This window comes from Balearica regulorum, chromosome 25, assembly GCF_011004875.1.
Source record: "Balearica regulorum gibbericeps isolate bBalReg1 chromosome 25, bBalReg1.pri, whole genome shotgun sequence".
In the NCBI taxonomy this organism is placed as follows: domain Eukaryota; kingdom Metazoa; phylum Chordata; class Aves; order Gruiformes; family Gruidae; genus Balearica; species Balearica regulorum.
In genome coordinates this window covers 554,260-577,807 of record NC_046208.1, presented here as the reverse complement: position 1 = coordinate 577,807, position 23,548 = coordinate 554,260, and the positions used below count along the sequence as shown (strand labels likewise).

The 23,548-nt window shown below is 52.4% G+C and overlaps 1 protein-coding gene across 1 annotated transcript; it reads right to left on the bottom strand.

The window, feature by feature from the left end:
• Positions 1-487: 487 nt before the first annotated feature.
• On the bottom strand, positions 488-20,492 carry LMOD1 (leiomodin 1). Its single transcript, XM_010309306.2, has 3 exons — positions 20,027-20,492; positions 2,439-4,022; positions 488-1,533 (listed from the first exon to the last, which is right to left on the bottom strand). The coding sequence occupies exons 1-3, from the start codon at positions 20,285-20,287 to the stop codon at positions 1,507-1,509; spliced, it is 1,872 nt and encodes a 623-aa protein (XP_010307608.2). The 5' UTR covers positions 20,288-20,492; the 3' UTR covers positions 488-1,506.
• Between the last annotated feature and the right edge of the window lie 3,056 nt (positions 20,493-23,548).

The following is a 23,548-nucleotide window of genomic DNA, read 5'->3' as shown; positions in this document are numbered from 1 at the left end:
GGGCACCGGGGAGGTGGGAGCGGGGCGGGGGGCGCAGGGAACCCCCATGCCCGCCGGCTCTGCTCCCCTGGTTGTGCTGGCTGCACGCCGAGGCCGAGGCGCTGCCCTCCTGCAAAATGCCCAAATATAGGCATTTCACCCGGTTTCGGCAGCCACGGCTTGGCCGTGCAGTCCGTGCCCATGGGGGGGTCCCCGAGCCAGTGGGGACCCCCCCCTCCCCCAGGCACCACCCTGCTCCGGCACGGTGGTCCCATCACCGTCGTGCCCCACAGGCCTGTGGGAGCCCTGGGGTGCCCAGTTTGGGGGAGGCCCAGTGCACCCAGTTCAGGCCGCCCCCGTGGTGGGGTGCTGGGTGCCGGGAGAGGGGAGAGCTGCCCCAGGCCGGGGGGGCGCTGAGCCCATTTCCACACAACCCCTGTGCCCCTCCCCCCACCATGTCATCGCTCCTAGGGACCCCTGGGGCGCAGAACCGTCCCCGAGGCAGGGGGAAGCGTTGGGTGAGCTTTATTGCTGATGCAGTGGCCGCAGTCGTACAAATCGCTAACGAGGTTTCATGCCGGGCAGCTGCGGGGGGGGGGTGGTGGTGGTGTGTGTGGGCATTGCGCACCCCCCAAAACCCACTTTGGGGGGCAGGCAGTGTCCCTGCCCGGCCCCGTGCCCACGGGTGGAGATGTGGGCAGGGCTGCTGGTGGCACTGGCAGCACAGGCACGCGCCACCCCCCTGCTCTCCCCGAGGAGGATTTGGTTTCCGCATGGGGGTGCAGGTGGAGTGGTCAGGTGTGGTGGGTCAAGAAGAGGGGAAGAAACCCATACCCTAAATTGGGTTGAAAAGCCAAACTTCAAAAATCCTCTGGGCTGCGGCACAACCCCCTGTCTCCCCACTGCCTCTGTTCTCCCGTCTCTCCCTGGCCGCTCCCTTCTCTGACCCCCCCGATTCCTCCTGATGTTGAGCCTGCACCCCACAAGCCAGCACCCCACTGCTGTGCCTGCGCCCCATAACACTTCTGGCCACCCAGACACCCCGTGGGGAGGCAAGCCATGACAACGATGTGGCTGTCCCCTGCCCTCCGAAAAGCAAGGCTGGGGGGGTACCTCCGCTGGACCACCTCGGGGGCCCTGCTGGCAAGCCGGGATGGAGGGTGCCAAGCCCCTTCGGTGCACTCCGAGGGGAGTTTTCTGCAAGGACGGGCTCTGCAGACCCCTCCTCTGTCCTCGGCATCTCCAGGCGGCTGGGCAGAGTGGGGCACGGTGCTGGCAAAAGAAAGAGCTTGAAGGCTTCACAACCATAAAAATAATAAATACAACATCTTCCTCCCGCACTGCATCGAACGACCGTGCTGGCCCTCCTCGGGCCCGGCCCTTCCTCCGTCCATCCCAGAGAGATCGCTGCTCCTTGGTGTTGGTCACTGCAGGGTCCCAAAGGGCTTGTCATGGAAACAGTCACGAGAAAGGCGAGTGTCCTGGGGTCTGCCACGCCGGGCTGCAGGGGGAAAGCTGTCCCGCTTCCTACTGCAGCAGCTTCGGTACCTCCACCTGCCGGGGAAGACACTCCGTTACTGGGAGGAGTGGGGAGCAATGAAAAGGGATGCTGGAATGGCCTGGGAACCTGCTGCGGTGGAGCTGGCCCCCTCTCTCCGTTGCTGCCAGGAATGCTCAGTGCTCCAGGGACATCTCTTCCTCTTGGCCAGGCTGGTTGTCCCCAGGCTCCAGCTCGTGGACAGCCTGGCCAGGGACATAAAACCACCTGGGGCGAGGGAGGTGTTTCAAGGCATTGTGCTGGGACCGGCGTTGGAGACGCAGCCTCTCTGGCCAGCCTGGGCTACCTCCCACTCCCATGGGAGTGGGTTCAGCCATGCCAACGCGGCAGCAAGAGCTTGGTGAGTCTCCGCCCTTGGGGACCCACTGCCTGTGTGCTCTTGCCTGCATGGACACTGGTCTACAGTGGGTTGTGAGCCTCCCTCGCTGCGGCTAAGCACTGCTCCTTTTCTGCATGGGGAGGTCTTGGATTTCCATCCCCTGGGGTTATAGGTTAAAGCCGGCTTCTTCCTTGTGTGCCAAACCCTGGAGCCAAACCTGACTGCTGGAATGAGGTGGATCTGCCCACCGCAGCGACTTTGCCACGGGATGGATCTGCCCCTTTCATGCTCTCTGCCAAGGGATGGATCTTCTCCTGTTGCCCTGTCATGGGATGGATCTACTGACCCCATCTGCTCTGCAAGGGATGGATCTGCCTGCCCCGTGTTCTCGGCAAAGGGATGGATTTGCCCCTGCCACGTGCTCTGTGCGCGGCTTGGGACCATGGATGTCCCACTCTGTATCCTGCACTGGAGAAGGACAGCCCTCACCTCTCCACTACCCAAGTGATAATGAACATGACCTCAGATCTCACCCCACAGAGGGTGCTGCCTGAGGCGACCCAACCGCAGCCCTGCACTTGCCTTCTTGAGCTGTTTGAGGTTGCTGGAGCGGATGGCTGCCAGGAGCTGGTCCCGTGAGTTCTTCTCTTGGACCGGCAGCACCCGGTCTCCCAACTTCCTCTGTGTGGCCGGCGAGAGCGAGTTCCTCAGGTTCTCGTTGATCAGTGGTGGGGCGAGTGGAGGAGGAGGTGGGGGTGGTGCGGCAGGGGCCCCCCCCTTCTTGGGAGAGCTTTTGGGGGAAGCCTTGGGGGATGGCTGTGGGGATGGCTTGGGGGACCCCTTTGGCAGGGCTCCGGGCTTGGGCACCTCCAGGAGGTCTTTCTTCTCCCCGCGTTCCTGTGCCAGTTTCTGCTCCTGGAGGCGTTTCTGCCTCTGTTTGTCCATGTTTCGGCTCAGCAGGTTGGTGACTGTCATGCGTGGTCCGGCCAGCTCGAAGTGGTAGCCCAGCTTCAGGAGTGTGGTGTTTTCCTTCAAGAGCTTGGCAATCTCCATCTCCGTCTTCCCCCCACAGATGTGCCGCTGGTTGTGGAAACGCAGTTCTGTCAGCGTGTTGTTCTGCAGCAGTGCCCGGAAAATGGCCAGGATGCCCTTGCCTGTGATGTGGTTGGAGTCCAGGTTGATGCTTGTCAGCACTTTGTTGGACTTCAGCATGATGGCAATGGCGAAGGCCACGTGGTCGTCAGCACGGGTGTTGGCCAAGGCAAACAGCTTGACCACGGTGTTGAACTCCAGGGCCTCAGTGAAGCGCACTAGGGTCTCATTGTTGATACAGTCTGAGTTGTTCACGTTCACTTCGGTGACCTCAGCGTCGTTGTTCTTCACCTTCTCGATAAGCTCATCAAAAATGCTGGAGGCTTCATCATCCTTGGCTTGATCTGAGGAGCTGCCGGTGGTGGGCTTGGAGGGGCTGCTCTCGGCTGCCACCTTGGCCTCCTGTTTCTCCTCCACTGCCTTTTCTGCCTCTGGCTGGGATTTCTCCTTCTCGACTGCCTTTGATTTTTTCAAAGCTGAACTCTTTTCCTCTTCTTTTTTATCATTTTCTTTCTTATCTTCTCCCTTTGTGTCTTTTCCTGCCTCTTTTTTTAATCCTGAACTCTTATCTTCCTCCTTTTTGTCCTTCCCTGTGCCCTTCTTCAATGCAGAACCCTTTTCTTCTTCTTTTTTGTCCTTCCCTGTCTCCTTCTTTGCTGCTGAGCCCTTCTCATCTTCCTTTTTATCCTTGCCTGCATCCTTCTTTAATGCTGAGCCCTTTTCTTCCTCCTTTTTATCCTTCCTTGCATCCTTCTTTAACGCTGAACCCTTTTCTTCATCTTTTTTATCCTTCCCTGTGTCCTTCAACGTTGAGCCCTTCTCTTCCTCTTTTTTGTCCTTCCCCATCAGCTTTTTCTCCATGGCCTTGACTTTGCTGTTGATAGCGCTCTCCTCTTTGGTCTTGGTCTCAGCCTCAGCTTTAACTTTTGGGTCTGTTTTCTGAACACTTTCTTCCTTTTTAGAGTCTTTCCCCACTTTTGTATCTCGTTTCCGGGCCAGGTCTTTGGAAGGAGCTTCCTTTCCCTTTTCTTCTTCATTCTTGGCTCCCTTATTCTTCTCGCTCAATCTGCTCTCCTAACAAGAGAAAAACACCAGGGGCATTACAAAGACAGATGCCTCTGACCTCCAGACTCACCACCCCAGTCTCACTGTCACCAACTCGGCACCTCCGTCACACAGGAGCAGCCACGGGGCCCCACTGCAGCTGGGGAAGATGCATGGGAGGATGCAGGACAGCCCGGCCTCAGGAAGGTCTTGGACTACGCCTACAAGGGAGGAGCTGCTGTAAAACAGGCATTTCTGATAGAAACTGGGTGAGAGCATCGTGGAGGCAACAGGGAGGTGCCATGGGGGAGCATAAGGACAACCAGCGCTGGTCTGTGCCATGGCAGGGGACAGACCCGCGGCTAGGACTCTTGAGGGAGGTAAGCGACCTGCTGCAAATCATGACAGTTTAGCTCTGAATACAGGCCAGAGCCTCCTCCATCTCACCCGAGTGATTTACCACTGTACGTTCACACACTGCAGCCTGTGGTGGTGCTTTGGGAAAGGAAAGTTTAACCCAGCCAAGGTCTTGGGTCCAGAGGAGGATTCAGCATCCGAGTGCCCCGAATGTAGGCAGAGCCTACAGGACCCAGGCATGCCGAGGTCCCACTGCAGATCTCTAAGGCATCACTGTTCTCCTCCCATCACCAGTCCCTTCCCAAAGGGCTCCAGAGGTCTGTAGGTTGCCCTCCTTCATCCCCAATGAACAGACGATAACCTAACAAGCAGCAGGATGCATCTCCCTTAGTGGACTGTGCTGTTTGATCCCTTCCTATCACACCTCCTAAAAGTTATCCTCTTTTTAATCACCTTTTTAACCAAGGATGGATCTAGTGCCTGCACCTCTCTGAATCCCAGGTGCTTTCTCAGCTTTTCTAAATGGTTTCCAGCTGGATGTTCTGCAGTTTTGCCCAGTCCAGACCCCAACACACTTCCTGTGCTGGCCTGGACGTGTGTGCAAGCAGGGGAGCATCCACAGCCAGTGACACTGGGCTCTCTGAAATGGGCCTCCTTTTAACATGAGTTTGCATTTTCTATCTCCCTGCAGAAAACCAAGGAGATGGGGACATTTGGCATTTATTGCTTTGTAATGCATGTTTTCTCAGCACATCTTCTTCCAGTGTCCAAAGGCATCATAGGAGGGAAGAGCTTAACTGGAGTGGTCTTGGGGAAGGATGCAGATTTTGCTGCATGCGTTGGGCATAGCAGTGTCACTGCAGCTGGCACCTCCTTCCCCTGCCCTGGGGTCTCCCCACCTCTCTGTGCCAAGAAGTCATGCAGCAGTGCCCTGGACCTCCTGAGTTTCTTCTTTTGTCTCCAATCCAGCCAAGATGCCTGCTCATTCCTTAGTGGGCTGGCAAACATCAGTGCTTCTGTTTTGTCTGCCTCCTTGTATATTCACTCTTCAAAAGCAATTTTTGCCTTTGCTTTTATGCTTATCATGATGCCACCATTGTGTTCACGGGACTTTGATATGCAGGAAGAGCTTAGTTTGGCTTTTGGGTCTCCAGTGCTGACCTTCAGGCAGCAACTACATCCTCCCTGCATGCAGACAGATGCAACCCTGAGGCTTGATGGCTATTTTCTTACAAACTACCTCTGCCAGCAAAAGATTTTGTCTTTCCCTTCATGCTTTAGGGCCATTTGATCGTTTGCCTCTTGTCAATCAAACCCCCTTTTCACATAATTTTTGGTACTTTTGTCAAGCAACTAAACCTCATCCTTGGCACAGCCTGTCTTGTGCATTGCTGCGGACCACAGCCAGCATTGGCAGCTCCAGGACACAAAAAATGCCTCGTTGCAGCCTTCACCCATGGCCAATGGGGCTGGAAGAGTCTCCTGTCATAGGAAGACAACATGTTCTGCTTCTACGACCACAGCCATGGACAGCAGCTCGGTGCATGCAGCCTTCCAACCTGTTGGTTTTCTTATGGTGCCAGATTTGCTTCCTTGTGTGCCTGGAGAGATGCAGGTGCAGGACTAAGACTTTGTTACAGCAAGGCAGTAAGAGCAGGGCACCAGGACAGGATTCACGTCCCCAAACATCAGATATGAGACACCTCCACTCCCAACAGAGAGGAGCCAATGCTATGAACAGTTAACTGAAGACAGATGAACCCCTGATGTTGGGACCAAGTTTGCTCTATAGAGGAGGATCCTACTGTAAAGTTTGCCTCTGGGTTTGGCAGTTTAAACCTCCTTCTCCCTGCTCTGCAGCTGGGGAGCACGCAGCTCCTAACCCTCGCGGCTGGCCCGGCTCTTCCTGGGTGCCTGGCTTTGGCAGCACGGCTCAGCTCTGCGTGCCAGCTGGTGCCATGGGGTTTCTGTCTGGAGATGAGCAGAGGGTGATGTGCTGAGACTCTGCTAGCTAGGAGCTGTGGTTAGGTCAGGCTCAGATCTACAGCTGTGGGATTAATCTGGGCGTCCTCAGCTCGACCACAGCGATGCTGTCTGAAGGAGGAGGAGGAAGCACCAAGGTGAGGGGTCATCTTTGCCGGGGGGACTTGGGACTTTGGGGAAAGAAGGAAGAAAGATGCCTCTGGGAGATGCAGCTGTGATGCCTTTACGAGCTCCCTGGCTCCTCCCTGGGATAGGACAGCACCATGGCTTCACCCAGTGCCTTGAACCCCCAAATCCAGAGTCCAGAGACCCTGGTCTGCAGCCAGGGCTGGCCTCTTCCTCCAGATGATGCCCTGGCCAAGGTCTTCCCCAGCCCAGGGCACTGTGGTGCCCGTACCAAGGCAGAGCGTGGCTCTGCCTTCCCAGCACATGGCACTGCTGGCCCTCGGGGACTGCTTTTTTTGTGGAAAGAACTGGCCTGGCTGTTAGCAGGGCAGCCGTGGGGACTGTTTGTACCTGGCTTATAAACAGATGCCATCTGGGACGAAAGAGCTATTTATTTAGTTAAGAGATTTCTTGGCTCTCCTGCACGGACCTAAACAGGTGACAGAAAGGCATATGCCAGGCCTCTACAGAGCCCGTCCCTGCGTCCACACAGCCCCTTGCTGCTGCAAATCCCAGGGACCAGGGATGGGGCTCCCAGGGGTGCCCCAGTGCCAGAACCCCCCTGTCCCGGGGGCTGCAGGGAGCACATGATGCCACCTCCTCTGGCACTGAGCTGGTGGCCCTTCTCACCACGATGTGCCCTGTTCCCAGGGCTGGGATGGTGCAAGGATGCTCAGTGAAATCCTGAACCACCTCGGTGAAGGAAGAGCCACGTCTGTCCTGGCAGAAGGCTGGACAGGAGGTGTGTGTGCGATGAGGATGCTGCTGCCTCGCTCTGTCCCTGCACACTGATGCCTGATGGTGCCTTTCAAAGGTGTTTGGGGATGTCCCAGGTTAGAGGTTTCTTGCAGGTCCCTGCAAGAAGAGACAGTTGCCCCCCCAGGGCTCTGAAGCCCTTCAGTGTCCACTCGAGCACTCCTCGAGTCAGAGCCAGGAGCCTCATCTCCACACCAAGCTCTCCAAAAAGCCTTCTCCTTGCCAGCCCACGCTCACACAACTTGACATTTGGGAGCCCTTAGTCTCCCCTAAGCTCCCTGGGCCATCCAAGTCCAACCACAGCAAAGGCTTTGGCCAGAAATTAGCAGATCTTGGAGAAAGGGAGGAAAACCCTGGAGAGAAGGACCTACATCATCTCCCATGCTCAGAGAAGGCAACTGATTTCTCCAAACAAGATGAAACTAGAGCAAAATAAGATGCCTAGCCATTCTCTGCTTAGCAAAGCCGCTGTAGCGAGTGCTGGGAATGTCTTTTGATCATATTATTAGTGCTGTTCTCATTAAACAGTGCATCCATGGATGTGTTGCCACATGTCCAGGTGCTGCAGTGTAGGGCAAGTCTTTGGGAAGGAGGGTACTGGAGCCAGAAAAAAGGACGTGGAAAAGGAGCCAGCTGTGCCCCTGGGCAGGGGAGAAAAGGAAGACAACGGATGTTCAGTGACCGGCCACGGGTGTTACTGCCACTGTGGGCAGTGTTTGTGGGATCACATGCATTCAGCAAATTTGGGATGCGCTGGAAGGATCTTGTCAAAGAGCTGCAAGTTATTGCAGAAAGTACTGTCTGGTAGCAAGGGGTAAGGGTGTTCAAGCTGTTTCATTGCATGCAGAGCTGCCTTGACCGTGGCACCCCTGTACGTGCTGGGGAAGGCCCTCTGCAAGCGCCCAGCTCCATCAGCAGTGGCAGAAGGGGAGGAATCAGGAGCAAAAACTTGCAGGTAAGAAATCAGATCTGTGTTTCTAAAACCAAAGGTCACTCTTACCCATCCACCACTGGCTGCACAAGACTCTCCATCCCTTGGTGGAGACTGGGGGCATCTCTAAAGCCAGGTCGGAAGCTGCTCTCGGTCCTGCCTGAGGCCACGCGTGTGCCCAAGAGGGTTTGTGCCTTCATCTCCCCCTGCCTTTGCATCCATCCTGGGCTCTTGGTGTGCCCTGCCACCCCAGCTCCACTGCAGATGCCATCCCCAGGTGGTGAAACCGTCCCAAGCTCTGCTCACCAGTGACAGTGCAGAAGTCCCCACCTCTGGGCTGGAAATGGAGCATGTAGCTCCAGCTCTTGGAGTTCAGCAGAGGAGCTGTGTGGCAGGATAATGCAGAGGAGGAGAGAGAAAAGCATCCTTCCCCCGGTCTTGAAACCCTAGCTGTCCCTGCAGCCACCAGCGCACCTTCTCCTGCAGCTCAGGCAACCAGCCAAGCTGTCTCCATCCACAGTGGCCAGTGCCGCCCTGTACCCTCTCCATTGCCATCTTGAGTCCTGCCTGCTTGCTCCTCTCTGCCACGCTGACATATTTACCTTGGATACCTAGAAACCAGTGCCGCTGCACCCCCTCCTGTGCCATTCCCTCTGCTGCAAGCACGATTATTAGGGGAATATTTTTACACAGCGTGTCAGACCTTTAAAAATAAGCCTAATGAAAACAGCCTGGTACTTGGCTGATTAATCACCAGTGTTTTGATGAACTGAAATGCCTTCCCGTTTCCTCTAAATAGACTAAAATGAGCATTGCCATTGCTTGTTAGCATTTGTAACCCTCAAACCCACTCAGATGTTTCCTTAAAAGGCAAAGGAGACTGGGAACTTCTTGTCTGGAATCTGAGTGTTCGCAGCACCGCTCCTGATGCTGAGCAAGCGATGGGGCTGGGGACGGAGCAGCCGGTCGAGCTGGGGATGGGTGGGAGCAGAGTGGAGCAGAGGGGCTGCTGTGTGTGGTGGGGATGCAATGGTTCTTGCCTCCTGCCCTGAAAGCCCTGCAGCTCATTTTGGGGTAGAAAATCACTGCTCGGGTGGTAGGTGTCGATCTGGCTGTTTGCTTAGCACAGGAATTGAGAGTTGGCAGAGAGAAGGGTCAACCCGCTGTGCCCACAGGCAGGTTTCTAAGTGAAAGGAGAACATGCTGGGGAAGAGAGGAGAGGATGGGTTATCCAGGGACTTGCAAAACCTGTACCCAAGCCGGAGGGAAGGGGCATTTTGTTGCCTGGCGGCTGCTGTTACATCACTCCCTGGCAGGGGGGACATATGGAAATACATTTGTAGAAGAAATGTTTTGTCTTTGGAAGGGGCCAGCTTTCACCAGCCTGCAGTTATTTTCAGAGGTATGTCCTGGGAAGAGTTCATCATGGCCTGGATTACCAGGCTGAACACAATGCCGCACCATGCCGGCCATGTGCTTGGCTCAGCTAAAGAGCTAAAGATGTAAGGATGGAAGGATCACTTGGAGGGGAGCACATGCTGCCAAGCAGCTCCATGTTGGCTCTGGGGACCTGTGCCACATCGGGGTTCAAGGAGGGCTTGGCTGAAAGGGGGAAACCAGAAGAGTCCAGGATGGCTCCTCCATGAGGTTCACTGCTGGGGGTACATGGCATGCTGCAGCCCAGGAGGAAATGGGACTGTCAGCAAAAGATCTCAGGGCCAAATCTGCATCTGTATTTCATGTGAAAATGGCTCCAGAAATAGCGAACTCAACCTGCAGCTGACACTCGGTTGTAATGCACCTGCAGCTCTGGTGGCCTTTGGAAGCCAGCTGTGAGGTATCATCCCCCAGCTGTGAGACATCACCCCCCCCCCCCCCCCCCCAGCTGATATGAGAGCATCAAGAGCACAAGAGGGGAAGCCTGAGCCAGATCAGGCCCACCCTAACGATGAGCACCGCTGGAAAATCCAGGGTTAGCTCCAGCGTGGCTGATGACTCCAGCTGCTGCTCGCTGCGGATGGCAATGGGGACACAGGCTTTGCACACGCCTGAGCAGAGGGGCATGGTCCTTACCTGCATGCAGCTGTGGGGACGTCTGAGCAAAGCGAGAGGCAAGCGTTGGTGCCTTCAGAAACTGCCTACGCATGGAAATCGCACCTATTTAACTAAATCAGGTGAGCTGCATGTCCACTTGTAGGCACAAGTCTTGTGCCTACACTCTTGCAAGCACCAAGGAGTTATCATTGCTTGTAACCAAACTGCCCTATACCATGCATCCTAAACCAAGATGCAGACATCTGCTGAAGGACAACAGGACCAGCTAAACTTAATTAATTCAGCAATTATTTCAGCCACATGGGGTAATTTCTGCATGTACACTGGAGCCCATGAGTCTTCTCCTTGCGACTCACTGCCTCCCTCCTCTCCAGCAACTCCACCAGCAGAGACATTTCGGTGTGCTAGCTGATTGGCACATGGCTTTTACGACCAACAGATACTCTCCACCCAGAGCTGTGCTCCTTGCAAACCAACCAGAATCCCTCCAGAGATGTAGGAATAGGGAATAAAGTCCAGACCAAGAGACTGTTCCTTTCTGCCAGCCTCTGCTGGGATAATAAATTTCTCTCACAGCCAACAGGACATTTTCCAGTTCATCTCTTGGCAGGGCATGGCTTAGGCAACAGGTACACACCAGCAAAGCTCCATCGCTTCCACGCAAATCCTGAGTGACAGAGGGGCTTTTGGAGGTGTGAGAGCTGGGAAGTGGGGGAGCCCCAGGGACAAGGGTGGACCTCTGAGAGACAGAGAGACAGCTCATCAAGAAGTGTTGGTCAGCTGGGGGCTCCCAGACCAGACTGGGAAGGGAAGGAAGGTGGATTTGGCTATGTGAAGTAGGGGGTTTAGGCATAGTTATGGATCCATAATTAACAAGCCAATCTGGAATCCTGACTGAGGGGTTTCAGTCTGTCCTACACATGCTACTGGGTCCTACAAAGGTCTCCAGAGTCACCACTCTGAGATACAACCCACAGCTCTAACCTTGGGCATCTGCATCATCCTCTGGAGATGCCTACCTAGTTGTATCGGCTCTAAAGGAGCCCCCAATTTCCCCTCTGTCCTGCCCAACCACCCCAAATCCCAGCCAGAGCCTGTGAGTGAGGCACCAGCATCCCACCACCCCTCAGTGCAACCATGGGCGAAGGGGGCTGAGGAGGCTGGGCACAAGCCAGATGAGAGCTCCCAGGGGCCAGAGATATCCCCCAAGACTGTCCCACTGCACGGAGAAGTCCCTTGAGGTGGGCAGTGGGCAAAGGCAGGTTGTTTTGCACTTGACGTTCCTGGGTATTTGGGTACCCATTGCCATTACACTCTAGGCATGTGAGAGGGTTGCTGGAGCCAAGCTAAACCACAACAAGCTGTCCAAGCTGCTCCTTTCCTCCGTTCCTCAGCCAATTTCTTCTCAGGGACAACTCAGAGCCAAGGACATTCCTGGAAAAAATGCTGTGTCCTTGGCCGAGTCCTGAGACCTCCTAAATCCAGATTGCCAGAGACCACTGGAGGAAACGGGACCATGAGGCTTCTGCTGATCCTGCTTGCCCAGGACAGCTGAGGCCAGGTCTACATGACACCCACCCACTTACAAGGGGATCTGGCTTTGCTCTACCTGCAGCAGTGCCAGAGCAACCCTCCTGGTCCTCATCTACCTTATTGTGGGCTGGTGTTGTGAGATACCCTGCTCGTACTCCCTGTACACCCCACAGAGCTCTGGCCCCCACGGGCACCCTGGTAGAACCATTCCCAGGCAGCAAACAGTTTCTCTCTTGGCACATTTGGATTTTTTGGGCATGAAGCAAGGGTGAAAGGACCTCAGCTTCCAGCACTGGGACACATGCAGACCTAGCATGACCCCCTAGGCCATGCTCGATGTGCTAAAGCCCAGAGCGATGTAAACAACTTGTTGCTCTGTCCCGCCTCAGCTATTACTCTGTTATTTTAATGAGGAGCTCAGTTATTCCCCTTCCCTTCTGCTCAGACCTTTCTGACCCCAAATATAACTGTCCCTTTGCACTTCTCAGGCCAATGTTTTTAAAAACATCCTCCTTCTGAGATGCAGCACTGTTCCAGAGACCAGACAACTTCTGGCCCTGACTTTTGTCTTGCTTTGCCTTCATTGCCGAATTAAGGCACATAACAAATGTTTCAGCTGGGAATCCTTTAATAGAATAGCTCCAGCCCTTCCACAGTGACATGCAGCCATTTTCCAGAAAGCCCTTAAAGCCGCTGGATACTCTGCAAATGGAAACTTTTTCTCCTCTAACAAAATCTGGTTTTAGAAGTCAGGGTTTTTCTCTTCTGTCTGTTGTATTCCCAGCCTCTTCTCCTGGCACTGCCATGGCTGAAGTGGATGTTCCGAAGCTGAGACCTTTCCTCTGATCACCTCCTCTTTGGCAGAGGTTGCAAACGGCAGCGAACGTTAGCGATTCACACCACGGCCACCTCAAGGCTGGATTTCTGCCCGGCGTGCTTTCCGTGGGCAGCCCACGAAGAACCTTTCTCAGATTTTTAGTAACAGAAGAACAGCAAATCAGCCTTAGCGAATCTTAAATCCTATCTCCCGTCCTCTGTGTCATGGGGGCTGGATGCTCAAGAATCAGGTCTCTGCCTCCCAGCCTCCTGGGACTACATGGAAAGCATCTCCAGGCCCCTTGCTGGTGCAGGTCTCCCATGGGTCCCATCAGCCAGCCCACGGGACCATCACAGTCACCCCACGGCATCACCAGTGGCCACAGGCACCCAGTGTGGGAGGATGAATCAAGGTCTTTGAAGCAGGTGAGATAAGCCCCAGCCCCAGGTGCGTACCTGCCAAAATCAGAGCTGGTTTGCTGGTCAAAATCCTTAAATAGCTTATGAGAAACAAGAGCACTGGCTCCTTGGGCTTCTGCACCACGTGGGAGCTGTAGTCAGAACACAGCACTTAATGAGATAAAGCAGGGCGTCCCAGGAGTCACAATCTCTAGTTCTCAGAAATTGAAGATCTTCCCTGAAAGGAAGCAAACTGCAGCTCCCTTTCTGCTGCGGGCAGCTCTCATGGCTGTGCGGGTGCCGGTTCCCGTGCCGGCATGTCCGCCTTGTGCTCTTGTGCCCCTGCCAGGAGCCAGGACTGCTTGGAGCCCTTGGCAGCATCTGGCAGGTCTCGGTGTGAATCCTGACCCAAATATTGTGTCTCAGCCCTGGGGTACTCAACCCAACATCAATGGTCACCAGAACACCTCTGTGACCCTGGGCAACCTCCCTGTTGTATTTCTGCAGCTCTTGTTCTTGTTTTCAATCTTGTTCACTCTGGGCAGAGGAAAGGACCAAGCAGGACTCATGTCACTTCATGCTGGTCCACCATTGCTGCTGCTATCCACACCGTGACTTCAAAACAAGTGCCCTGATACCTCCTCCCCTGCAAAGTGAGATCCTTTCACTCCACTGTCCTGTGATTCCCACCATGGCAAAGGGTGGGCTTGAGTGACACGACTGGTTAATCCCAGCGTCCTGCTGGGAGCTGAGTCACTCAGACCATTTTAGCACACAAATGATGTCATAACGCTGTGAAAGAAAGTGATACGTAAAGGATCCCAGCTCTTTTCCTCCTCTGTATGTCTATTTATCAGCTCAGCATAAACAGACAATAAACCTCCCTGCCTGTGGCAGCTCGGCCCATATAAGCTAAACACTCCAAGCATTTCCATGGATTTATCTGCATCCCCGTTGTGGTTTATGTAAATATAGAACTCAGCTTTTTACTCTTGGTTTTTTTTCAGACTGACTAGAAATTCAGCTTTTTTTTTCCTGCTTGTGCCCTTAGATGGACTGCATATCTCCCAGACAGAGTGTGCCTCTGGCGTGACCTACGAGTCACTGGGAACGCTTTGTGCGGCCACTTGCCCGGGTCACAGCAAAACAAAGTTTCTGCCATCGTTGCCCAACGGTGTTACAAAAACACCGGTCTAGCTGGCACATTCCTTCTCACAGCATTTACTCAGAAATGCAGTTCAAACCCGGGTGTGTTGCCACCTCTCTCACTTCAGCTGTTGTCTACACTGCAGATCCTTCCGTTATCTGTCATTGCATCATTCCTGCTTCTCTTTTCGCCTTCGAGGTCTGTTTTATTATCTGTTGCTAGCTGACAGCTCTTGCTTCTGATGCTTGTCCTTCTCTTTACAGGGTTGGTACATTTTCAGAAATGAAGAATGAAACATCTGAGTGCAGACAACGGCAGTTTTCATTTCTGAACAACGAAAAGTGACAAATAAAAGGGCTCTCCTGGATGGGCTGTTCTGCAGCAGGCTGGAGAGGCCACAAACAAAGCAGAGACCATCTGTGGCCTCCTTTAAGGACCAAATAGAAATGACATAATACCTTTAGTTTCTTTCAAAATGTGTAACTATTTTGGATATCCCTGACTCTCGTCGGTGGGAGTAATGCAAAGATCAGGGAGCCGCCAGCTCCATTCCCCCTCTGTGTGCTGGTGGAAAGACTCACACCTTCGTCCTCTGCCCACCCCAGCGTGAGCTGGGAGCTGCTGGAGGAGCACCAGGAGGAAGGGTGCCCCAGTGTCACCCACTGCTTACACCTCTTTCGGCGGCCAGGAGCTGGGCAGAACAATGACGTGTTCTGATGAGGGAAAAGCATGAACCCAGACTGCCAGAGACCTGCCCAGGACATGGTTAAAAGAAAGACAAGAGCTGGGAACTGGTGAAAACTCTTGGAAGAGAGAAGGAACAGTCTTGGCATATCGACAGAACTGGCTGATAAACAGAACAGCAGAGTTTAAATACATATGTGTTAGTCACAGACTGGTAAGATGCTTAAAGAATGATACAACCGCTTCTTTTCCCTCGTTTGCAATTTCCCTTGAGTCTGTCCCAGCTATTTAAATGTGGAGCTTGTTTTCCCTCCAGATATTTTCATGAAAAGATGACAAGCTTTGAGCATTAATAAGAAATTTAAATACTAACTTGTTTTTCTGTGGTGTTGAAGAAGGGCTCAGTGGTAAGGATTTCCACTTTTCATGGTATGTCCCTCAACATATAGCCACCAGTAACTGGATTAAATACCACCCAGCAGCAAGTGCCAAGTCTACACCACAGACCCCAGTAAGTTAGAAAGGAAGGCAGGACTTTTTACAAGACCTTCCCAAGGAGTTTTGTAATACTTATCCATGGCAATAGGACCTGCTGCCCTCTAACACCAGCATCCTTCAAATATGCCACATTTGGATTAAGTAAACTCCTTCCAAGGTCACTGCTTTTCCATCTGCATCAAAACCTGGCCATGAAGAACGGTGTCCCACCACTTGCTGTCAGTTGTATGCAGCCTGGATTGAGGAGTGCTTGGGGACACAAGAATGTCCCCAGGAGCACTGGGCCAGGCAAAGCAGCCTGCAGGGATAAGGATGCATGGACCTGGAACAGGAGGGTGTCTTGCGTGGGGAGTGGGACATCCAAGAGGAAGGGGAAAGGTGTTGGAAGACACTTTCCTGAGCCACCTCACCTCCTGTGGGAAGAGTGTTCAACCTTCAGGAGACAAAAATACAGGGGCCATCTGCACAGTGCACATCTGCCCTGGCATTCAACGCCTCCTCCTACTCAGAGCCTTCTCCTCCAAGGAGCTGCTCCCTAGGCTTACATGGAAAGAGACATCCACCAGTGTTGCTAAAAAGAAGAGTTTTTGTGGCCCTGGAATGAATCCCCTCCATCAGTAGGATAATGCCCCCACATGCAATTTCCCTGCATTAACTCCTGAGGGGCTTTAGAAGTGACCGAATGTCAATGGGAAAGATGGGAGTATCTCCAGGGTGTATGTCATAGTGCTATATGCATAGATACATGCTTTTTAAAGAAGATGTCACCGACAGCAGAGGAAGAACTGGACAAAACCAGACTAGCTCTAACAAAACCCATCTGAGCTGTCAGACAAACCTGGAGAGTCCCTGTCCCCTGGCAGTCAGCTTTTCCTCTTCTAAAGAGAAATCCCAGGCATGATATAAAGATTTCAAGTGATAGCAAGTCAGCTGTGCCCCCAGGTAAATCATCCTTCGGTTAATGCCACTGCTTCAAATTTACAGTATGTTTCTAACATAGATTTCTCTCTCATTATGTCTTTGCCTGCTACAGTAAAAAGCCATGAGCTATTAGAAATCACCTCTCCATCTGTCTACTCGTGAATATTAGTTTAACTTTGGCTTCCTTGATACATGGAGCTACAAGGTGGCCTTGTGGAGTGCATCTAAAAAGAGGCACCATCCCAAGACCCACTGTTGAACTTGGGTATACTTTTACTTGCTAGCAATACAAAATGAAGATTAATTAATTAATGCATCACCAAGATGTGAATTTGGCTCTCCAGTGCGGAGAAGTTAGGGCAAAGCTCACATCTATTTTGGGCTGTTTATAAACTGCTTCCTAGTTACCCAAGTCTGCCCTTTTCATCACTAAGAAGATGTGTTATTATGTAGTTACAATATTTCTAAATATACCCACTCCTCCCAATATTTAGAAGGGAATGGGGGTGCCTGGAGTCAGTCCAAGAACAGAGCAACGACTGCAAGAAGAACTGTGAGACGAGCAGAAACTCAACATTTCCCTTTAAAATACCTTATTTTGCACTTTGGAGAAATTCCTGCAGATCCCAGCAAACAATGTCCCACCAGCCACTGCACAAAGCAGGGGCAAAGAAGGGATGGAAGAACAGGAGGGAGGAGGAAAAATAGTGGGGAGACAGGAGTGCAGCAGCTGGGGTCAGCACACTGCCAGCCCCGTGCTGATGCTGCCCCGGTCCTGGCAGGCAGCAGGGAGCTGGAGCAGCCGTTGCACCGCACGGGCTGTGACCCAGTCACCTCCCAGCTTTACAAAATGAGTTTTAGCAATAACAATACAGCCTGAGGCACCACTGCAGAGCTGGACTAGGAACCCCCTAATATCTTCTATCCTCAGTGCCTTCCTGCAAGGCAGCTACAGACCTATAACTGCTCTGTAGGTCAAGGATATGAATCTAACCTCCTGTCCCTCCCTACTGAAGAGACATCACAGACGCAGCATAACATCTTCCAGATGTTCAGCGGGCCAGTCCCACTGGAAGGGCCTCCCATTCCTTCCCTGCCCTCGTGCCTGCACCTCCCTCCCACGCTCACGCGTCTGCTTCTCACTTGCAAAGGTTTTGCTTGATGCGTTTAATCAAGGATGCCAGGCGGTGCCCAGTTTTGTGATGCACGATGCTGGGAGCCATCAAGGGAAAGAGGCAGGGACAGACATGGAGAAGGTGATGCCTGCATTTGGCCAAGGGAATGCCATCCCCTGTGGGTGTGCAGCCACAATGCTTGTGTTGGCAGGCACAAGTGCTTCGCTGTCTGCTGCAACGTGAAATCCACTGATACGAGAAAGGGATTTGTCATCACAGGTCTCAGGGCTCTGAGCAGCCGGGTGAGAGCTCAAGAGCCGCCTGGGATGCTTTGGATGGCTCCATGTTCTCACGCCGTCCTGCAGCAAAACATACCCCTGTGGCTTCCTTGGATGGAGGGAACCATTGGGTTCCTGGGCTGGTTGCTGCGATTGCTTCTGTGGTTTGGTGATCCCATCCCGTCCCATTGCATCCTCCGTGCCTGTGGTGGAGCAAAGTCCCTGCTCCTGAAGTGCCAGCACTGGAGCTGGCATTTTATAGATGCTAATCCCAGGTCCTAACAATGCCAAGGAGGAAAGGGTGGAGGATATTTTTTTCTTGGCCTCCAGGGATTGAAATAGAAGAAGAAAGTCAGTTCTGCCATATCCAGTTACTGCAATGTAATCTAACTGGGCCAGTTTCACTGATAAATTTGACTGGCAGCCAACTTGCTTTGTCTTCCACGGCCTGAAGCTACTGAAGTTCAAAGGAGACTACAACCAGCGTTTTTCTCAGGACCTCTGCCACTGCCCTCTGCACCAGCCGGAGCTGTACACCCTCTCCCGGGGTGCCTCTCCTACCCGTGCCATCCCTTGCCACCATCGCGAGTCCTGTCCCGCAGCACAGACACACACACTCAGGCATCTTCCAAATAACGTAGTGTTTAACCAGACAACCTCCCAGGTCTCTTTTTTCCAAAACCTACAAATTTCCTCCCTTCCTCCTCATCATGGACACTTCCCTATCCCAATTCCCAGTCGACTCCTCATCTTCCCATGGTTAAAAACAAAATAGCATCACTAGTGATGACGAATGCAAGAGTCACACCTGCCTGAAAAAGCAGCTTTTTCAGTGTCAGCTCTCAGTGCTCGGATCACCTGCAAACCAGTGCAAACACCTGCGGCATCACTGGGATAACTGGGATAACATAACAGCATTTCTCTTTCCAGGCAGGTTTGTCCAGCAGTGCTTGTGTTTCCCCACCATGTGACAGCATATCAGTGGGAAAATAAACTCAGTGCCCTTGTGGTGAGGGGCACGGCGCTTTCTGTCCCCCTGCCCACATCAAACGCCACATATAGATGGTGAAGGCTGCGAATGCCTTCTCCTCACAGCCAGAGCAAAGCTCCCAGGCAGCACAACCCCCCCTTGGAGAGGGGTGGGGGGAACTATTTAATGTCTTGTTCAGGTATCCAAAATAAACCTTCATTTATTTCTCCTATAGCTGCAACTTTAATCTTTTTCTCCCTGGTTTCTCCCAGGCTCCGGTCAGGAGAGGACCCTCCTATGATAAATTCTGCACACATCCATAAAGAGCTATTTCCAAGTGCTCCCGAGCAAGTTAGAGCTCAGTTACTCAGCTGTGAGATCCAAGGTACTGCTGGGTGACCGGGAATAGATAAGGAACCAGAGCCAGAGCAGGCAACAGAGAGGTATCCACATAAGCCCCTGGTCTGCTTACACTGCTGAGACTCCTCAGCCCTGTCCCGTCACAGCAGATGTGAATCCAGCCCGGGACATGAAATCTGCCCGTGACTACACAGATAAATAGCTCAAGAGTCTCCTTCTTTCACTTTCTGGCTCAGCCTGCCATGAAAAACTAGGGAAACCAAATGCTTCCCAGCCTCCCACGCACAAAGCACATACCAAATATTCTTAGTGCAGAGGTTAATAAATGTTACAGAGAAGTGGGATTGGCTCCCACTAAGGCAAGGCACAAAAAGAGGAGAGGAACTAGCACAAAGCTTTCTAGCTGAAAGCAAGCTATTAAAGTATTTGCCAGGTGCAGAGAAGGAGATAAATGTATCCAAATCAAAATGAAAAAGAATGATTTTAACTGAACAATAAACACACAACATACAGCTTGGGGCAAAACCTGCTTCTCGGAGTGATTTCCACAAAGCAGCAAACTTTATTCCACAAGAACCAGAGACTGTTTGAGCTTTTGCACAAGAAGCAGTGAAAGAACTAAGAATCCAGAGACCTCCAAAGGAAAAAAAAACAAAACCAAACCCCAAAACAAGCAGGAGGAGAAAGAAAATGCAGCCCGTGGGATTGCTGTCACTGCACGGGCCCCTCCATCTGCCTTCTGGGAGTACCATCTCTGCTGCTAGCCCTGCCAAAGGATGTTAGAGCAGAGGCAGAGAGAAAATCCCTGGCACCAGCACAGGTTTTGGCTTTGTCAGTAACACCAGGATTTCATGAAATACCCCGTTCCCTCCCAGAGCGCCTGGACCAGCTCCCTGCCTTGCTCCTCTGGTCTCTACATGACAGCTATTCCTCTTTAGCAAGCACAGCACGCCTTTCTTGAGGTTCATGTTTTCCATCTTGTCCCCTAAAACAGCCCAGCAGAGTTCACGGGTATGCCCCTGCATTTCCCACAGAAACAGCTCAAGCGTGGGGAGATGTGACTTACGTCTATCGAGTGTTCCCTCTGAATTAGTTTCCTGGTGTCCTTTTCGCAGTGATTGAGCATTGTGTCGCAGTTTTGCGGGCCAGATGAGGAATTTTCTGTTTGGTTTTTCTGACTGAGCTCCAGAGGGATGCTTCCATCTGGATCCACCACATCCAGCTCCTTTTCCAGCTCTTCCATCTCCTCTGGAGACAGAGTAGACAACAAACTGTCAATATCTGGATCTTCACTAACTTGTCGCCGATATTTGGCCACTTTGGACATCTTGGCTCGTTGGCGAGACACGGTTGCGGTTGTGTGTGGTACCCAAGGAAGGAGAAAAAAAAGAAGCCGAAGCTCCAACACTGCTTCCCCCAGAAGCAGCAGGTGCTGAAGTGTTAAATCTCAGCAGCTCTCAATTGCTGCAGCCTGGGATATAGTAGTTATAAAGAGGGGACACCCCTCGGCCCTAGAGTTGGCCAATAACAGGATCCAGGCACGATTCGGGTGCTGGGAAGCCAATGGAGCCCAGCGGGAGGCGGGGAATGGTGCTATCAGAGGAGCCTGAAACCCGAGGACATTCCAGGGAACCATGCAGAGCTGCATGACCAAATTTAGTACGGAGCATTTAGCCTTTTAAAGGCAATGGGCCAACCTAGTGAGAAAACGCACAAAAATGCACAAGCTGGCAGGCTGGGGATCTGCGGGGTGGGGGAGGCAGATCCCTAGCATGTGCCCATCAGTGCCGGAGGGCTAATAAAGAGGTCAGCGTGGCTCTGAAGATATGGGGAGTCTCCTCCGTTACAGCAGGGGAGAGTTTCTGCTCTGACAGTGACAGCTCTTGGCTAGAATCGACAATAAAGCACCCATCCCGGAGGAAGTTTTCATCTTTATCCTGCCGCTCTCCAGGATTGGTGTGGTTAGCCAAAGTGCACGGCCCTTCAGGAAAGAGGCGGTGGGTGGTTATGTTGCTGGTGCAGACTAGATGCTTTACGAAGGATGTACAAAGTCCAGCACCTTTAAAGCGGGGAGGAAGCAGGCAGCGAGTGCCAGCCCAGCCCGGCGCCTGCTTCTTGCTCTGCACAGTCTGACCCCAGCACCATCCCTGGGTCGCTTTATCAGAGCTTCTGCTGATTCCCTGTCCTCTGCTGGAGCTTTTCTGCAGCTGCTCTTCATCACAACACTCCCGTTTCCCCTTGCCAAGCCCCAGAGACATCCCTCCTTCTGCACAGACTAAATTCCTGAGTCTCTCCTGTTTCTGGTTCAGGCAGTGCCCTAAGCCTGGGCTTTGGTTGGAGGCACCTACTTTCCATCAGCCTAATCCATAAAGAAGCTTACTGGCACCTGCAAGTTCTCCCAGAGGGACGGAGGCAGAGCGGCTCTTCTCTCCAAGTTTCAAGGCAGCTTTACCCCATGCACAGCATTTTGTATCCATTCCTTATGCTGCCAAGTTAATCTTTTTTTCTTCATCCTTTATCATCCTCCTAATATTTACTGCCTGCTCTCAGGCCTCTCTCTTTGCTAGTTCAAACAAGCAGCCCTTTGGTCGTCTTCTGTAAAATAAGCTCTCATAAGATTTTCCTCATCAGCCTAATTACCTTCTCTGCCCATCTCCCTGGCTCAGATCCCATCCAGAGCAGAGGCAAAGGGTGCTCTAGGTGAGTCTGCCAATGCCTTGTGTTACAAACTAGACATTCCCCATCTTGACGGGAAACGCACATTCTTGTTGCATTCTAGGATTCCATTTATCTCCAGCATGAGAGCGCCCAGCTCCTGCTCATAGCCTTCCTATGATTCACCAGCACGACTGAGATTTTTTCCAGATTGTAAAAGATACTGTTGGTTTTAGTTTCCAAGTGCAGAACCTTAAACATTGCCGTGTTGAGTTTCATCCCACTTCACCCCATCACTTCCATCTCCCTGATATCATGACCGTCGTCTTGGTGCTCACTTGCACCAAGGACTAGGAGGGACATCGCCATCCCCATCACCACCTTCTGTTCTCAGCCCAGTCAGACTCTTCCCCTTCCCTCACCCCACAACTGCCATGACTGCAACAGCACTGAAGGCAACAGGAAGCAGAGTGAATTTGGTGCCCTCTTCATCTGCCCTGGACGCTCTCTGGTTTTCAGGACACAGTTCACAAGGCAGCGAGGAATCATAGCTATGTGTCTCCCTCTTCCAGGCAAGATCCAAGCCTTCTCAGGTGTGCCACCCCTGGCTCCAGGGACAGGGCACTGGACAGCCCCAGAGACAATCTGCAATGCTAAAACAGAGAAAGAACCTTTCCACTGGCAAGTAAAACCTGGAATTACCTTTCTGCCTCTCTGCCTTTCCTTCATGACTGTTAAGTGTGTTGTAAATTAGTTTTCAACAGAATAAAATCACTATTGACACCTTGATAATGGTCTCTATTTTGTTGTCCCTGAGTCTTGACTCCTGTGACAAGGACCAGACACTGAGTTTCCTGAGAAGCTGTAAACATGACCTGGGAAGCTCAGTTTCTCCTCAAGTATCACACATCCTTCCCTGATTTAGGAGCCCACATCTGCCAGGCTGTCCTCCACTGAGCTGCAGAGCTGGCTATGCAGAGGTAACACAGAATTTTGCAAAGAAATATTCCTTCATTAGCAGAAAAACCGGGAGAGAAGCACTGCTCACTGTAAACTTGTCGTGGTTTATAGTGGATGGTCTTACTGCAATTTATCTTGGCTGTCACACATCTCTTTTTAAAAAGGGGTATTAACATAGTTCTGACTGCACCATATTCCACAGAGTTATTGGTGCTGTGAGAAAGAAAACACCAGAAAGAGAATCTAGCGTTTCACCTCAGAATGAGAGGAGCTGCTCAGCACTGGCTGCTCTTTCATGGGCCACCAGCAACTAGGAGCGGGGAAGTGTCTAACCCTTTGAAGCTGTGCCAGTCAGGAGAGCACGGTGTGGTGTGGCATGGTATGGTGCAGTTTGGCACAGAGGAGCTCCCAGCAGCTCTGAATCTCCGCTGAGGCTCCATCAGTCTCCACATTCATCAGAATCCCCATCTCCATAGCAACCGGGCACCTTGCAGGCACTAATGAATATTTCTGCACAACACTCATTTGAAACACAGCAACGTGATTAGCCACATTTTAGAGATGAGGAACCGAGACAGAGTCAGATTAAGTACCTTTCCAGGTAGAGGGTCTCTGGCAGAGTGGGAGAGTTTTCCATGCCCCCATCTCTTGTGCCACCACCTAGGACCATCTGCCTTCCTTTATTTTTTCCTATTAGTTGACAAAGGACAACTGAAAATTGGATGGATTCCTCTAATCTGTTTCATTTCCCTTTCCTTCAGAGGTTGCAGGAAAAAAAGTTAAACACCCTGATCATTTTCTTCATTCCTCCCTGCCTGGCTGGGACACGTGGCCGCTCTGGAACATGTTGGTCCCAGAGCCAGCGAGAAACCACTTCTCTCCTAAACCCAACTGCAACTTCACCCAAAACCTCCCTCCATAAAACACCTGCTCACACAAGAGAAGTGTGAAGGCATTGTATGTCAGGAAAATA

What these genes read in the sequence shown, in the direction of transcription:
- LMOD1 (XM_010309306.2), bottom strand. Translation starts at nt 20,287, where the DNA reads ATGTCCAAAGTGGCCAAATATCGGCGACAAGTTAGTGAAGATCCAGAT. An exon ending in AGAGGGAACACTCGATAGAC is followed by an intron (nt 4,023 to 20,026) that starts GTAAGTCACATC and finishes TTCTCTTGTTAG; the next exon opens with GAGAGCAGATTGAGCGAGAA. An exon ending in ACCTCAAACAGCTCAAGAAG is followed by an intron (nt 1,534 to 2,438) that starts GCAAGTGCAGGG and finishes CTTCCCCGGCAG; the next exon opens with GTGGAGGTACCGAAGCTGCT.